Source organism: Poecilia latipinna, unplaced genomic scaffold, assembly GCF_001443285.1.
Source record: "Poecilia latipinna isolate Pla-1442-1.1 unplaced genomic scaffold, P_latipinna-1.0 Scaffold106, whole genome shotgun sequence".
NCBI lineage: Eukaryota > Metazoa > Chordata > Actinopteri > Cyprinodontiformes > Poeciliidae > Poecilia > Poecilia latipinna.
Genome location: NW_015112722.1, coordinates 77,094 through 90,297, shown reverse-complemented (window position 1 = coordinate 90,297; position 13,204 = coordinate 77,094). Strand labels below are relative to the sequence as shown.

General features: G+C 45.2%; 2 protein-coding genes across 11 annotated transcripts in view; one reads left to right on the top strand and one right to left on the bottom strand.

Annotated features, from left to right (window-relative positions):
* The first annotated feature begins 1,075 nt into the window (after positions 1–1,075).
* Positions 1,076–10,112, top strand: shisa2b (shisa family member 2b). Its single transcript, XM_015027737.1, has 2 exons — positions 1,076–1,997; positions 7,929–10,112. The coding sequence occupies exons 1-2, from the start codon at positions 1,694–1,696 to the stop codon at positions 8,492–8,494; spliced, it is 870 nt and encodes a 289-aa protein (XP_014883223.1). The 5' UTR covers positions 1,076–1,693; the 3' UTR covers positions 8,495–10,112.
* A 1,818-nt stretch (positions 10,113–11,930) lies between these two features.
* atp8a2 (ATPase phospholipid transporting 8A2) overlaps positions 11,931–13,204 on the bottom strand; it is a 61,192-nt gene continuing 59,918 nt past the window's right edge. For 9 of the 10 annotated variants that reach the window (XM_015027726.1, XM_015027728.1, XM_015027729.1 and 6 more), the window contains one exon: positions 11,931–12,997. In XM_015027726.1, the coding sequence (XP_014883212.1) occupies positions 12,903–12,997 (95 nt within the window). In that variant the 3' untranslated portion in view covers positions 11,931–12,902. The remainder of the gene's footprint in view (positions 12,998–13,204) is intronic. The other variant, XR_001424376.1, reaches the window with a different exon arrangement.

The following is a 13,204-nucleotide window of genomic DNA, read 5'->3' as shown; positions in this document are numbered from 1 at the left end:
TTTTTTTTTTTCATTTAGGATTTCCTTGCCAGACAGTCCTTTCTAAATTAAATTGAAAACTGAGTTGTGGCATTAAATAACCTGACGTTCCTACTCTGTATTCCAAGGCTTGAAACGTTTTAATTCTTTGAATTTTCTCTGATCAACCACAACATTTTTTTATTCTTCTGAGTTTTGATGTAATCTGCCACTGCGAAGTACTACATAATGGTGCAGAAAATAACATTTATGTCATGCGTATGTGATGTGTGCATTTGTGTTCAGACCCTTTTTAGTCTGTTACTCCTTAATAAATTCCAAGAACTGTGCAATGAGCATGCAGCAGATAAGAAATACGTTACATTTGTTACTTGTTATGAGGCACATTTAGCTCTCTGTGTGCCTCATAACACAGAAAGCTAAATGGCAACTCCTGTTTTAATTAACAGGAGTTGTAATTTCACTTGTTCCTCCAGCCATGACATTAATTCAATAATTTCATAATTTCAATTAAGCAACAGGAAGAATATCTCATTGGCCTGCTTCTGTAGAGCAAATATTTCCAAACACTGCAAGGCATCTAACGCAGCAGACTTGTCAGCTAAATTATAGATTCGTCTCACGGCTCAGTTTACAAATGCATCTTAGGAAATACTGGACTAGTTATTCTATGCATGATTTACAGCTAATGAAAACCCAAAGTCAGTTTCTCAGGAGGCATAGAATATTAAATAATAATTTTTAAAAATGATTAACAAATTGGTCTACAGAAAAGCTTCTATGTTACAACATCTGCACTGAGTGTTTAGTTGGGGCTCATTTTGCATGAAATACTGCATAAAGGAGTAACAGTGCATGGAGTTGTGTTGAATGCTTCGCCTCAACTTTTTCACTCACATCTTTCCTACATTTTTTCTTCCACTAAACTTTCCGTTACAGTTCTGTAATTAATCTGTCTGCGTCTGCACTTGAAGGTCCTAAACAGGAAGTTGTGCGAACCAGTTTCTAACTTGACGTGGTTCATTCAAAGAATCCGAAAGGTGTTTCATTTGCATCTGTCTTCTTTTACGCCCCCCTCACTCCTACGAAAACTAAGGCAGACTCTGCCCAGCGCAGTTCAGTAAGGCAGCAGCAGCACATACACACACATACTCACACACACACACACACACACCACGTACGGATTTAGCCGACCGACTTTTGACTTTAAACAATGCAGAGGAGGCCTGAAAAGTTGGAAAATGCATCTTTAGGCACGGGACTGGCTGGGACAGCAGCTGTGCGCCCACGGATCGGGGTTCATGTGTTGGTTCCCCTGCATTCATAAGGAAAGTCGCCTCAGGAGCTGGGAGAAGACACGAACAGCCGGACTGCGGTGCCAATAAGGAAAATCCATTCATTTTTTTATACATGTCGGATTTACCACCGCTGGGATATTAATTTAACTCTCGTTTTAGGCCAGATTTAATGCTTAAGGCACCACCGGCTGCAGTTTGGAACCTACTTTTGGAGACGTTGGATGTGTTTTTACGCACGGGATTTTCTCAACAAATGACCACCTGTGATTGCTCCTCAACTATCTTCCTTCATCCTCTCTGGTCTTTTTTCCACTCTGACCCAAATCATCATCATCATCATCATCGTCGTCATCTGCTACACCGGCTTTGACGAAGGAGACTGAAAGGCATCCAAACGCACCGGCGTGTGGCTGAGAATGCGTGGAGGTGGTTTCCCGATGTCCGTCTCCGTGGTGATGACTCTGCTTTTGGTCGTTATAGACGTGAAGGCCAGCGGGGAATACTGTCACGGGTGGCGAGACTCGCAGGGCGCGTGGAAAGACGGGTTCCAGTGCCCGGAGAAGATCGACGCGGAGGACGCGATCATCTGCTGCGGGAAGTGCGAGCTGCGATATTGCTGCGCCAGCACGGACGCGCGGCTGGATCAGGGCAGCTGCGAGAACGACAAGCAGGCTGAGGTACCGGGAACAGAGAGCAAAGAGGACAAGGACTCCCGCGCAGGTAAGAAAGCGGAACCAGTGGCGGTTCTTTCATGAATGGTGGCCCCGGGCAAGCCCTTTCATTTGCCCCCAACAATCTACTATAATCCACTTCATTCTTGACCACTTTCAATATGCGTGTTTCACATTTGCCACAATGTTAGGCTATCCTAATGAAATCATAAGAAATGACCCTACAACTTTTTAATTTAACACCAAATCATCGGCTGTAATTCAGATACCAACATCAGTATAGCTGCCCTTAGTGTCCAGCAATAAAGTCTTCATACACCTATGAACTATAGGAGGCATCCTTCTCTCTGAATAGCAAAAAATGTTACTGAAAGCAGAGTTGGCATTTTTATTATGCCCCATTGAACATGCAGCCCTGGGCAGAAAGCCCCAACACTTATGTCAAAACCAGCCACAGTCCATGACTTCTACTATTGCACCCTTCAACGTGCAGAGCAATTCCCATTCACAGCAAGTAACACGACCATTTTTTTCTGGATGCTTAAAACTCAACAAAGGAAATTGAGTATAAAAGTCAGTTTAGCATGTTCTTAAATCGTAGGAGGATTTTGAACTTTCTCAGAGTCTCTAAAGAATCATGAAATTAGGGCTCTGAGACGAGGCTGTTTGACTCATTAACTGCTTTACCGTAAAGTGAGTCAGTGGTGATGATGGCAGGACTGGATGCCAGTAAAAGCGACCCACTTGTCAGTGGAGCTGCTTCTAAAAACCAAACCAAACAAAACCTAGGAACTGGAAAAATATTATTTAATAAATATGCAACAATTAAAAACAAAAAATGAAGTATCTATATCAAACAAATAAATGCAGAAATATTTAAATGTTTCAAATATTTTTAAAACATTATTACGTTCAAATAATTGCTAAAATAAGCATTTTCTATTTATTGGTGCTATTTATTAGAGCTCTATGTAAATAATCACATAAAGAGCCATTTATGTGAGCAAGTATTAATGTATTGGATTGTGGTACTTTTAGCTCTCCATACCATCATATCTCCAATAGATAATTCTTTTTTTTTTTTTTTTGCCTCTTATCTTCCCCTCTGAGGTGCGTCCCTCTGGGCAGAAAGCCTTATTGCCCGTAATTAGGATTATATTAATCCAAAAAAAAAATAATTCCAGCCTAATACGAATATTTTGATATTGTCGGTTGGACAACATCATGAAAAGCCTCTGCTCCAGATGTTTTGGACTTGATCTTCAAAATCCGAAAAGTGTGAAGCTCCGGTTTTCCCCTCCCTGCCCTGCGCCACTAACGCGGCATTGCGTACAGCAGCCATGGCTCTCTGTAAAAAGGACTCATCTGTTGCGACAGCTGCAACAGGAGACAGCAGACTCCTCCAAAAACCAGTTAACAGCCCTCACAAATGGCAAATTGTGCCATGCCGCTGCACTTTATAAATAGCCGTGTTTGTTCTGTAACAGTGCAGAGCAGGGCCAGGCTCGAATCACGCTGTCCCCACGGGGATCAAATTTGGACTTGACCGGATCTTGGAGAGTGGCTTGCCCTGGGTGCTGACAGCACTGTTCATAAAGGAAGAAGAAAGAAAAAGAAAAACTCAAATCATGTTATTTTCCTGTTCAACAACCCACCTCCCACCTACTGCTGCAGTCTTTCTGGTGTCTGTGGGCTTTAGGAGATTCGCTCCGAGGGGAATCTCCTGACATCCAGGGAGGAATAATTACCAAAAACAACAGCTCAACCTGTAGTTTTCAGCTTATGTTGGTGATTTGTTGACAAAACAAACTCATTCCTCGTTACCAACATTCCCATGAGGTAATCTTTCATCAAGTCTTTGAACTTGCATTTTGCCACAAGAAGGCACCAAGAAGCAAGACAGAAAAGACGTACTTTTTGTTTTCGTCCTTGGTCTTCTAGCTACAGTGTAACCCGTCATTTGCAACTTCCATACGTTATCACTGCAGGAAGAGGAACATACATTCCGGTCTATGGCCTCCTGCCAGAATTACCTCAAAGTGGTTGATTTTTCTCACCAAGCACAGAGAGAACTTTTTTTTTTTTTTTCAAACAGGAAAACCTTGTTCACTTTGCGCTTTTTGCACATTTTTCACTCGCTTGTGGCCTATTCATCATTCCAGAATGATACAGTGGCAGGAAATTATTAATGTGCTCAACATGAGGGAACATGTGGTATTTAGGAACAAGAGAACCCCCGCGGGATGGCCCGAGGAGGCAGAGGCCGGCCGGCCGGCCAGCCTCAAACAGACTCTGCTCCAAACAAGAGCTTAAAGGTGGAGGGGGGTCGGTGGTGGGGAGGGGGCTTTTAACTGCAGCGTGGCTGCCACAGCTCAGCGGCAGCAACAGGTGTGGACGAGTGACAGAAAACAATGGGGGGGAGCTTCGACCGTCATGTGCGTGAAAACCGATTCTTGCTTCTTCTTTTTTTTTTTTTTGCTTGCTACCTTCATGCTTCACTCTAAGCATGAAGGTAGGATTCAGGGAATCTGAATTTACACTAGAAACACAACAACTGTCTCACACTTCAGCTCCTTCAACACATGGGACATTAAAGCATTTAAATGTAGATCTAAGTCAGATTTTAAATCAAAACTTTCGCTTCCGTTGGATAATAAAGTTCAGAGCTGCTACGTGGTGGCTTGGAAAGGTTTCCATGCCTCCACTTTTCCACTGTTATGATTCATGTGACTGACCAGCACAATTTAGTGTGAAATTGTGAGACGACAGGAGAACAACACATGGTTTTCTGCTTTTGCCGATGTGCAGTGTTAGCTTTCGGACACCACAGTCTTAAAAATAACTTAAAAGTTCTGTTTTGATCTCAATTGGAATGTTTTCGCAAAATCCGGATATGTAGAAAATATTCTCGCACCTGAGCTGTGGATCTATGCATCTCCTCCAGATCTACCACAGATCTCTTGGGTGCTTCTCTGACTTTTGCTTTTCTCACTTTAGGTGAATGTTCACGTCTCGTTAGGTTTGACCTTGTGTCGTTCTGACGACGGATTGAACAATGCTCCCATTCCTGGCCTTTCTGCTGTGTTGCTTGGTCTCCATGATGGTGTTTAAGGACACATTTTCAGATTTTCTTTATTTAAAAGGGTCAAATTTTAATACAACTCTAAAAGGCTATCATTGTAGCGTGACAAAAGATTAAAAAAAAATTTACACAAAAGCACAAGGGAATGAGGATATAAAACATTAATTTGAAGTAGATTTGTGATATAGGTATAATATTTTGTTCGCCCACCTCTCCAGTTGTGAGGGGGCTTGAGTTGGTTTTGTTTGCATTTTTTACTAAAGTGCCAGACTGTATTTTCTGTGCGATTGAGCAAGTAAACCTCGAAGCTCGACTTTTTTTCCTCCTCCACCATTGATTTAAAAGGTGATTTTAGAAAAGGCAGATCTGCAAGAAGGGATGAAATCACACACACACACACACACACACACGCACACACACAAAAAAAGTTCTGAAGCACGGAGGCAGAAATGTTGAAACCGAAGCTGTGTTACTGCAGGGAAGGAAAGACTCTCAGAGATATCTCTGCTGCGAGGCTCGGAGGCGAGAGGCGAGGTGCGACACCACCAACTACAAACGGGTCAAGGTCCGGGTTTTCTTCATGTTCCCGCGATCCTCCCTCCCTCTCTGGAAAAGTATCATGCTGTAATCCTTTTAATGCCCTGCGACTTTTGATGAGCATTCTGAAAAAGTCAAACGGTTGCATTTCAAAAGAGCCCAGAGACAAAAGGAAACTGGAGCAGGCTGCCACCTTTCTCCCTCTCTCTCTGTCTGGCCCACAGTTCCACCTCCTAACAACGCTCAGCTACACCCTGTGGGAACAATAAGACTAAATTAATCACTTTAAATGTCACATGGACGTTATTGTGTTTGGAGGGAATGAATGGGTGCAGGAAACACCTCGTGAGTGACATCATGTTATATGCCGTCTGGGCAAAATTCGCTCTCTCTGCACTTTCCCCATTTGGCAAAAAACTGGAACGCTCCCGCTGATCAGGTTCCAAAGTTGTTCCTGGAGCGCTTCCTGCTCTCCTAACACATTAACACTCTAAAAGTGAGGTTTTCGCATGTAAAACTGTCAAGACTTTACATGTTCAACAGCGGACTCCGATTGGCGGAGCTGTGAAAGCTGCGAGCATGATTTGCTGTTTTAACTTAAAAAAAAGAAAAAAGAAACTCAGGAAGGTCAGTGAGAAGGAACCGGCTTAGTCCTCTGATTTACAGAGTGGAATAACTTCTCAATGCAACATTAAATCAGTCCACTTTAAAGCCTTTCTTTAAACTGATGCCAAGTGCTACAGTTCAGCTACAGTAACTTATTTTCATAAGCTTAGTCATAAATAGCTGAGGAAAAAGAGGGGTCACAAATATCCACTGGCAGCTGGGTTTTAGAACATTACCCAGTCCAACACACACACACACACACACACACACACACTGAAGCCTGTGGGGTGAAGGAGGCCGAGGACACAGCAGGGCGTGGAGGATTAAAACAGATCAAAACAAAGTTAATAACTGCTAATGAGAGCCTGAGAAACCCTGGGGACCCCAATAGCTCTCTGTCTTTTAATCTGCAACAAACACTTGCCTTGTCCAGTCTGTCGTTTTACTACCTTTACAAAAGTTTTCACGCTCCTTAAACCTTTCCCACATTTTGTCAAGTCACAACCTCAAAAAACCTTACGCGCATGTTTTCAAAGCCCAAAGAACGAGGCAGACCGCTCAGGGATAAAGTTGTGGCAACGTCTGAAGAAGGATGAGGTTATAAAATACTGTCGTAATATATTTAAACTTCTGGACTGTATCGTTACATCCATCATGCGAAAATAGAAAGTAGGCCTATATGAGCATGAGGCACATAAACTACAAGAGGAGGGACTCATGGCAGCTGTGGAGGAGCAGCAAAGATCCACAACTTTATGGCCTTTGTGGAAAAGTCTCAAAAATAAAATCCACGGTTTTGCTTAGAGGTCACACAGAAAACATGTGGCAGAAAGTTCTCTGGTCAAAAGCCTGACTTGTATGCAAAATGTGATGAAAAGAGAAAAACTAACACCATATATCGCCATAGTGAAATATGGTGGCAGTGTCATCATGCTTTGTGAATGACTCCGGTTGATATGTCAGATTATTTCATCAAAAAATGTAGAAAACTATGCATCATTTTCATTGTTGTGCTAAATTTCCAATGAAGATGGCGGCTGTTATGTGGCAAAAATTTTAAAACGAGTTCAAACAGTGCGAATGCTTTTGTAAAGGCCTGAATAGCAGGACTTTGTTCAAACTTTTTTCTTTGAGGACACTCAAAAGACACTGTCTGCTGAACTCAGTTGGACCATCCGACACTCAAAGGTGCTTTCTTAAATACTGATGCCGGCAAATAGACTTCCACCAGTCCCACACTGAAGCTCGGTGGTGGCATAGCCATGTTGAGGGAATGCCTTTTCATCAGCAATGAGTGAAATGGACCGAAATAGAGGCCGAAAACCAGAGTCAGAGATTCAATAGAACATGTTGGATGTAAAATATTCATGAGTTAGAATGGCTTAGTCAAAGCCCGAATTCAGTGGAGAAAAGCAGCATTCCATCCAGACTAATGGAGACTGAGCTGTGTTATAAAGACCGGTCTCCAGATTAGCAAAGCTGGTAGAGACATACCCCAAAGACGAGTATTGACCCAGAAAGCTGAATAAAAATACACACCACACTTTTCAGATTTTTCTAAGCAAAACACAAAAAATAATTGAAAAGCATGCATTGCTTTCCTTATACTTTATAAATGTGTGCTTCGTGTTGGTCTTTCACATGAAATACTCTGACGTCTGCGGCAGTAACATGAAAATGCTTTAAATGTTACTAGAAGCCAGCTGAAACACTTGAAAACTCTTGATTAACGATCCCCGTGTCTCCTCCTTTCAGTGCCGATCTATGTGCCCTTCCTGATCGTGGGATCCGTGTTTGTGGCCTTCATCCTGGTGGGCTCCGTCGTCGCCGTGTGCTGCTGCCGCTGCCTCCGGCCGAAGCAGGAGCTCTCCTCGGCCGGCGCCTCGGGAAGCGGAAGCGCCGGCGGCCGCCTCCTGGAAACCATTCCCATGATGGCGAGCAGCTCCAGGGGCTCCTCGTCCCGGCAGTCCAGCACGGCCACCTCGTCCAGCTCGTCGGCTCCGCCCGCCGGGGCCCGCGCCGGTCCCGCTCCGCTAATGCGGGCTCAGGCCTCCTGCTGTCTGCCCCCGGACGCCAGCGTCTTCGTCAACATGCCCACCAACTTCTCAGTTCTCAACTGCCAGCAGGCCACCCAGATCATGTCCCACCAGTCACAGTTCATGCACCCACAGTACATCGGCTACGCCCACCCCGTGTCCCCGACGGCGGCCTTTTTGGACCACAGTCAGGGGGCATACAGACCCCTCCAGTCCCCCTGTCCTCCTCCGACAGCGGGATCCAGCGGCACCAGTGACAATAAAGGACCTCCAGTAACCGTGTGATGAGGATGGAGGTGAGGCGGGCCGGGGGAGGGTGGCTTACTTGCAGACCACTCTGGATTTTGTTGGAGCAGGGACGTCTGGGCTCACTTCCAAAGTGGAGAAAACAACAAAAAGAAAAAGAAAAAGAAAAGAAATCAAGGAGTCCGGACTCACATGAAGGACTTCTTAAGCTGTTCCCAGTCTGGACCTGCCCTGCTATTGTGTGTTGGCGTTTCATATGATCTCTTGGCAAAGTGTCACCGAGCTCAGCTCAACCCGTGATGGGGGTTTATGGATCCATAAACAACTCTCTGCAAAACTGAATGTTTTAGGGTTTACCACGGGCCAGGTGGATAACGACGCGCAGTTCAATGCAGTAAAACGCACGCAGCTCGAATCGGAGCCGCGTGCGTTTCTTGTGCACACGGACCCCTACGCGAAAAGCGTGAAAAGAGATTTGCTGGCTTATATGTGCAGGAATGAGTGACGACTGTTTTGATTTATAGCATGAAAAACCAAAAAAAAAATGGATCTCCGAGCAGAAAAAGAACAGGACCACATGTTTCGTTTAAGGCACCGTGCACATCTGTGGCCGCGAATAAAATGCGAGCGAGTTTACACAATATGGTACAGTTTTGTTTGTGTTGAAAGCGTGATGAGAGAAAGCATGTGGACAGACGTTCAGTGTGAGCACGAAGCGTGGACGGATGTGGTCTTGTGCGAGCAGCTCTGAGTGAACCGGGTGTAATGGGAAATGCAGGTGGTGTGATGTGTAAGGCTGTTGCAATCTCCCAGCAGACCATTTAACATCTAATGAAGTGAACACGGGACGCAGACTGTGACGCTCCACCCAACTATACCAGTTCCCCCACAAGGCCTTTTGCCCACCACCCAGAAAGAAAAAACAGCCCCCGAGCGGAAACGCTCTCACAAACCTCTACCACTTCCCCCCCCACCCCCAACTATATGGCAGTATTCACAGAAGGCTGGTGGTTAATGTTCCCTGGAAGTGTTACTGTGACACGAACAAGAGTGCAAATACCCAGCAAGGAATCTAAAAGTCTAACCCCATCAATTATTTCCTCTGAGAGGCAGATGTGGCTTTTGATATGGGCTACATGGGCAACTGCCCAGGGAGGCATTAGAAAGGTTGGGCGCAGAAGCACCAGATAAAACCAGAACTCAACTGAGTTGTATCGCATTTAAGAACCAACACTGGTGAGAGGAGTGTGTGTGTGTGTGTGTGTGTGTGTGTGTGACAAACGCTGCACAGTTCAGTGAACTTGCAGCCGTAGAGAGTCAGGCCAGGTTTGAGTCACAGTTTTCCACTTTAAAAAGTCACGAAAGTAGCAGTTATTGGCTGTGGGTTAGGAAAAACAAACAAAACTTGCTTAATTTCCAGTCATTCGGTGGAATGTTGCACAGCTGAGGAACATGCACTTGATGAGAACATGCAGCTACTCCAAGCATGGCATGTTTGTGCATCTCCTCTCTAGTCCAAGCACACTATGAGATTTAGTGGGGCAGCTTGTGTGAGACAAACCGTGGATTCATTATCGCTCCCTCTGAAACAATTTATAAAGCGGGGGGAGATGACACTTTGATATAAGTTTGAAAAAATAAACATTTTGAAACAGAATGTGGTCTGATGAGAGTTTGTGTCGCAGCGGTTTGTTGAGACAGATGAACAAGCGACTCTCGAACAAAGACACTTTGGTGGCTTAAGAGCCGACTTAATCCCTTTTAAAAACAGCCAAACAAAGAAGTACAAGACGCACACTCGCAGACAAGTCTGCTTCCCACAGCACTCGAAGCACAAAGAAACTTTAAACGTGAACGCTTCAAAGTCCGGGTTCCAGAAATAAGAGCATAAAGTGGAACGAGCCACTGGAGGGGAACTGAAAGAACCAAACGGATTTCTTCCTGCCAAAGATGGATTCTCCACCCAGCAGCAGCTGTGGTTGGTTTTGGCCGGGCCACATCCAGGAAGGTGGGTGGGAACAGGATCTCCAGCTGAGAGAGAGGGGGGGAGGGGGTGGGGAGGCCTCCTGATGATCCGTCTGCGAGGACTCTCCTGAGCTTAATGGTGAAGTGTGGGAGAACTTTGATTCTGGCCGCATTTATTGGCACCCCTGCTATTAATACAGTTTAAAAAGCTTCTTTTGCCAATAGGACGGTATTTTCTGTGGAACATTTCAGAAGGTTGGAGCACACATACACACACAGAGAGAGAGAGTGAGGGATCTTTGACCAGATCTCCAGGTCGTCTATTCTCTTGGCTCAACCTTTATGGTCGTTCCTCTTCAGCTCATCTCAAACGTTTTCAAGATGATTTATGTTGAGATTTTCAGTCAGGTTAAAGTCCGGACTCTGCAGGCCTCTCCAGGACACTCACAGATTTCTTCTGAGGCCACTCCTTTGAGGAAAAACCAAACATCGCCCCAGTCTGAGGTCAGATTGATCAGCGAGTATCTGTGAAAGCAGTGATTATTTAATCTAAACCATTCAGTTGTAGCTGTCTGCATCCTGCTGGATGGTGAGCCTTCAACCCAGTGAACTCTTAAAGCCTCCAGCAGGTTTTCTCCAGGAGAGCCCTGGGTTTATCACTACAGAAAAGCTCAGTTCTTGTGGCAAAATATGGTGTTGGTAGCATCATGCATTTGCGATGGTCTAGTCAGCGGCACATGTAGCTTTGAGTGAAGGGCAAAAATGTAATTTTGGTTGTTCCAGCTCCACCTGACATTTGCTGTGGCTTTCTTCACTATTCCAGAAGCGGCTGGTCTGTCGAATGCAGATCCTCTTTATTTCATGGTAACTGTTACAGGCACCAATAACCGTTACGTCAGTGATCGTGCTAAAATTAGTTTAGTTCAAATAACCTGGACTAAAATAGTATACTCAAATTAAAGGTTTTCCAAAAGTGTAGTTGAGGCTTTTGTTTACATCCTCATCAGGGTAAATGTACTCAACACTGCGCGTATCTCATGTCAAACCCTCGTGGTCTACACACACACACACACACTTTCAGTCTGAAACATAAACCAAACTTCTGAAGCTTCCCTGGAGCTACAGCTGGACTCTGAAACCTTTCAACCAGCAGTGGAAACACAAAGACATGAGCTCGGGTCATGGATTGATTAGATTTAATGATTAGGACTTGGATGGACATCTCCCCCCCCGGCCCCACCCGCTCCACAACCCACCAATACAAACCCTTCAATCTTGCATTCCTGAAGCAGTGTCCTCGACACAGAGCACACAGACAATGGACATTCAGACAGCGCAGAGAAACACATGACTCATGCAAGCGTCCTCAATCCAATCCCCTCGCCATTTTTGGACGCCTATTAGTAGTAGTTCAAGTAAAATATTCCTTCGGGTATTAACGGGTCTTCCCCCACTTATGAGTACAAAAACATACATCAAAAAGAAAGAAAAAAATATATATAAACACATACACATGAATGTCCACTTTAATCTTAAAAAATAAAACAAAAATAAAGTGTTTAGTTAAGAACAGATATCCCAACAGAACTTGAAGGGGAAGCGTTAAAAACGGGCATGCTGCTTCTACGTCAGCTGACGGCGTTAGACGAGTGCAAACAGACCTAAAAACTGTCCAGAGGAAAATGAACATGGCGGCTGCAGAAATGCAATGAGATGCGGAGATAAGAGCAAGGAAGAAATAAACAAGAGGAGGTCTCAGAGGGGTGTTGCAGCACGGTGGTGGTCCAAGTTTTAAGGTGGAGCGTTCTGCCTCAGCTGCACCTCTGTGGTGTTTGGCAGTGAAGCCTGGTGCTGCCATGGAGCCAAAACCGGGTGTGTAGCTGTGGTGCAGAGCTCCCTTCTGTCCTTTCTGAGGAATTTAGCCCGCACTCCATCATTTTGACATCCGTCTCCGCTTCGTTGCGTGACGACAGGTGTGCCGAATCCTCCTTGCTGGAGACGAGCGGAAACCGTGGAAGCGACACACATAGACAACACATGCACACACGCACAGCGCCGCGGTGTGCAGACGAACATGCACAGGCAGACGCAAACGAACAGAAACAGGCACACGCACGCACGCACACACACACACACACACGTTGACGCGCAGCGGCGTGATACGATCTGAGGTGTATACAGGTACAAGTCTTTGAGTTCGACTTGGCATGTCTGGGATATGGTTTGCTCATGCCTGTGCAGCTTTTTTTTTGTTAGGAGTTTGTTCAGTAATTAGCCTGGTCCCGTCCTCCAAACACCGGACACGGCCCCTCCCCACCCGACCGTGACCCTCCCATCACCGAGTGACGGTGAGGTCACGTCACTGTCTTGGTAAAGCCACGGCAGAGGCCGGTCAGAGTGTGGCTCTGAAGTTCATCTGGCTGTCGTCATGACAACGATTGCTACGTTGAGCCAACGCCTCATTCGGGGCGGGCGGAGGCGGCTAGAGGCTGGGGCGCTGGCGGGTGGTGTCGTAGGACCGAACGACCTGGGACTGGGACACCACGCCGTGCTCTTCCTGAGAGAAAGCATAACCATCTGAAAAAGGACAAAACAGGAGAAATGTTTACATTTTTACACTCACGCAGGAGCAGCTTATCTCACTGTGAGTCTTTAATTATCCATTTTTTTAAAATGCCGTTTGTATTTTCCACAATAACCATTTTGACCTTTTGGATCACTTCATGTACCGCAAAATGTATCTAAAAGGCTTTAAATTTGGATTATCTCATTCTTTCAACATTC

Bases quoted from the DNA above. Each gene is read 5' to 3' on its own strand.
- shisa2b (XM_015027737.1), top strand. From the start codon at position 1,694: ATGCGTGGAGGTGGTTTCCCGATGTCCGTCTCCGTGGTGATGACTCTG. The intron at 1,998-7,928 runs GTAAGAAAGCGG...TCCTCCTTTCAG, and splicing joins GGACAAGGACTCCCGCGCAG to TGCCGATCTATGTGCCCTTC.